Genomic DNA, 2,147 nt, shown 5'->3' with positions numbered 1-2,147 from the left:
GGAGGAAATCATAGAACTCAGTGCATTATTATCACAGATAAGGATTAATTTACATATTTTTCAAAAAATAAAAAATTTGCTAGAGGATGATAATATTAGCATTGGTATTTTGTAAACAATATACATAGAAAGACGATAGATAAATCTATTTACATAAGCTATTCTCTAAAACTTGCCAAGCCTAATTTTATTCTAGTGATTTATAACTTGTATCATACAAGAAGATATGAATGTAGTTCACAACACCGTATTGGTTGTTTGCAATTTCGTATTGATACCATATTGATCATATCGGCCACTATCAGATCAAAAAACAATTTTTTCATTAAAAGAAGAAGAAGAAAAAGGATGTCTTTGTTATGTATTATATCAGGTTAATCTAATGCGTTCATGAATAAAAAGAAAAAAAAATAAGAGGGAGAGATAGGTAAAGAGAGAATTGGAGAAAGTAATATAACACATCTTGGACGTTATAATAATTCCAAGTAACTCAGGGTAACTACTCAATAACTCATCTAAAACAACTCCCAATAACTTACAATAACTATTAAATAATCCGCCCCACTTTCTATGTGTAACTACAACCATATTGCACCCTCCTAATTAAAAAGTTACCTAACTGCATATGCCACTAACTTCACACTCTTATTACTTTCACGTAACACAATATCTATTTGCAAGCATTGGTGTCAGTTTTGATATTGGTACCCAATGCACAAGGCTCCCACCACTACAATGTATATATGGATCGAGAGTGTCATAATGTACACAGCCTAGCTTACCCCCAATTTTGAGAAGAGGTTGTTTCCCAAGGTCCATCCTCCTACTCATGACATGGCTTCTTCAAATCAAAATTGAAAAAAAAGGGTGCAGGAGTGATTCTCCGAGGTGACGGTTGACAACCAAGAAAAGCCATGGGAGAAACTAAAATATCTATATCTCATATATCTACGTATTCTAAGATCTATACATTATAAAATTTTAATTTAATTATAGTTTTAGTGCATAGTATCCGATTGAGTATTGATCATCTAAAAAACATATATGACATTGTCATAGAGCAGTGTTGGAACACCCCATGTCCTACGGATATATCCCTGATTTTCCATTAAAAGGAAAAATATATAATAGCTTGCTATGGTTGTAAGAACAATTTTTTTTTTACTTAAAAAAATAGAAAAATGGTTATACAAACAACCTCAAATCCTCTGTTTTGCCACCCTGTGATTTGAGCATCCTCCTCAACACATGGTCGGATCCTCTTAACCCCTCAGATGTCTCTTTGGGCAGCTCAGCCTCTGGAGAGAATCCGGACGCCTGTTTCTATCTATCCGTCAGCCTGTTTCACCTCGATTGACTGGTTGAGAGAAGTGGAGAACTAGTCTTTCCAACCAAACTCCCATTTTCAAAGGGGTTAGAAAAAAATAATGTTAAAAAATAGAACTGGTCAATCCCTCCTTTTGGGTAAAACCAAGTATAGCCATTAACCTCCACTCTTTAATGAGTTAATCTATATAAGCTCCACTTCTTCTCCTCCCCGCAACCCTCAGAGTCTGAGAATTCACAAAACCAAAACATCACAAGCTAAAGAACAAGAACAAGAACAAAAATGGCAAAGGTTTCTCAGGCTCTCCTCATTGCTGCCGTCTGCTTCTTTGGCCTTCTTGGCTTCGCTTACTGCCATGAAGACTTCGAAGTTGTGGGGAAGGTGTACTGTGACACCTGCCGTGCCTTGTTCGAAACCGAGGCGAGCATATTCATGAAAGGTGCACCCGTAAAACTCGAATGCCGGAACCGTGACACCGGCAACATCACCTACACCGTAGAAGGAGTCTGTGATGAGAGCGGGTCGTACCGGCTCATAGGGAAAGGCGAGCATGCAGAGGATATCTGTGAGGTGACAGCCCTGAATAGCACTGTCCCTGACTGTGATGAACGTGCTCCTGGCCGTGACCATGCTCGTATTGTCCTCACAGACAACAATGGTATTGTCTCCAACACACGCTACGCCAATTCTTTGGGATTCTTGAAGAAGGAACCTCTTGAAATCTGCCCCGAAGTTCTCCAGAAGGCCGGTCTCATCCCCAGCATCACCATCGGCCAATGAGTTTATTGTCCCTGAATTAAACAATTAAGCTTCTATACAA

The 2,147-nt window shown here is 38.6% G+C and overlaps 1 protein-coding gene across 1 annotated transcript; it reads left to right on the top strand.

Annotated features, from left to right (window-relative positions):
* The first annotated feature begins 1,538 nt into the window (after window positions 1-1,538).
* Window positions 1,539-2,141, top strand: LOC122072194 (anther-specific protein LAT52-like). The gene has a single exon (XM_042636763.1). The coding sequence runs from the start codon at window positions 1,610-1,612 to the stop codon at window positions 2,105-2,107; it is 498 nt and encodes a 165-aa protein (XP_042492697.1). The 5' UTR covers window positions 1,539-1,609; the 3' UTR covers window positions 2,108-2,141.
* Window positions 2,142-2,147: the final 6 nt, after the last annotated feature.

This window comes from Macadamia integrifolia, chromosome 2 (genome assembly GCF_013358625.1).
Source record: "Macadamia integrifolia cultivar HAES 741 chromosome 2, SCU_Mint_v3, whole genome shotgun sequence".
Lineage (NCBI taxonomy): Eukaryota > Viridiplantae > Streptophyta > Magnoliopsida > Proteales > Proteaceae > Macadamia > Macadamia integrifolia.
This window is presented reverse-complemented; position numbering and strand designations above follow the sequence as displayed.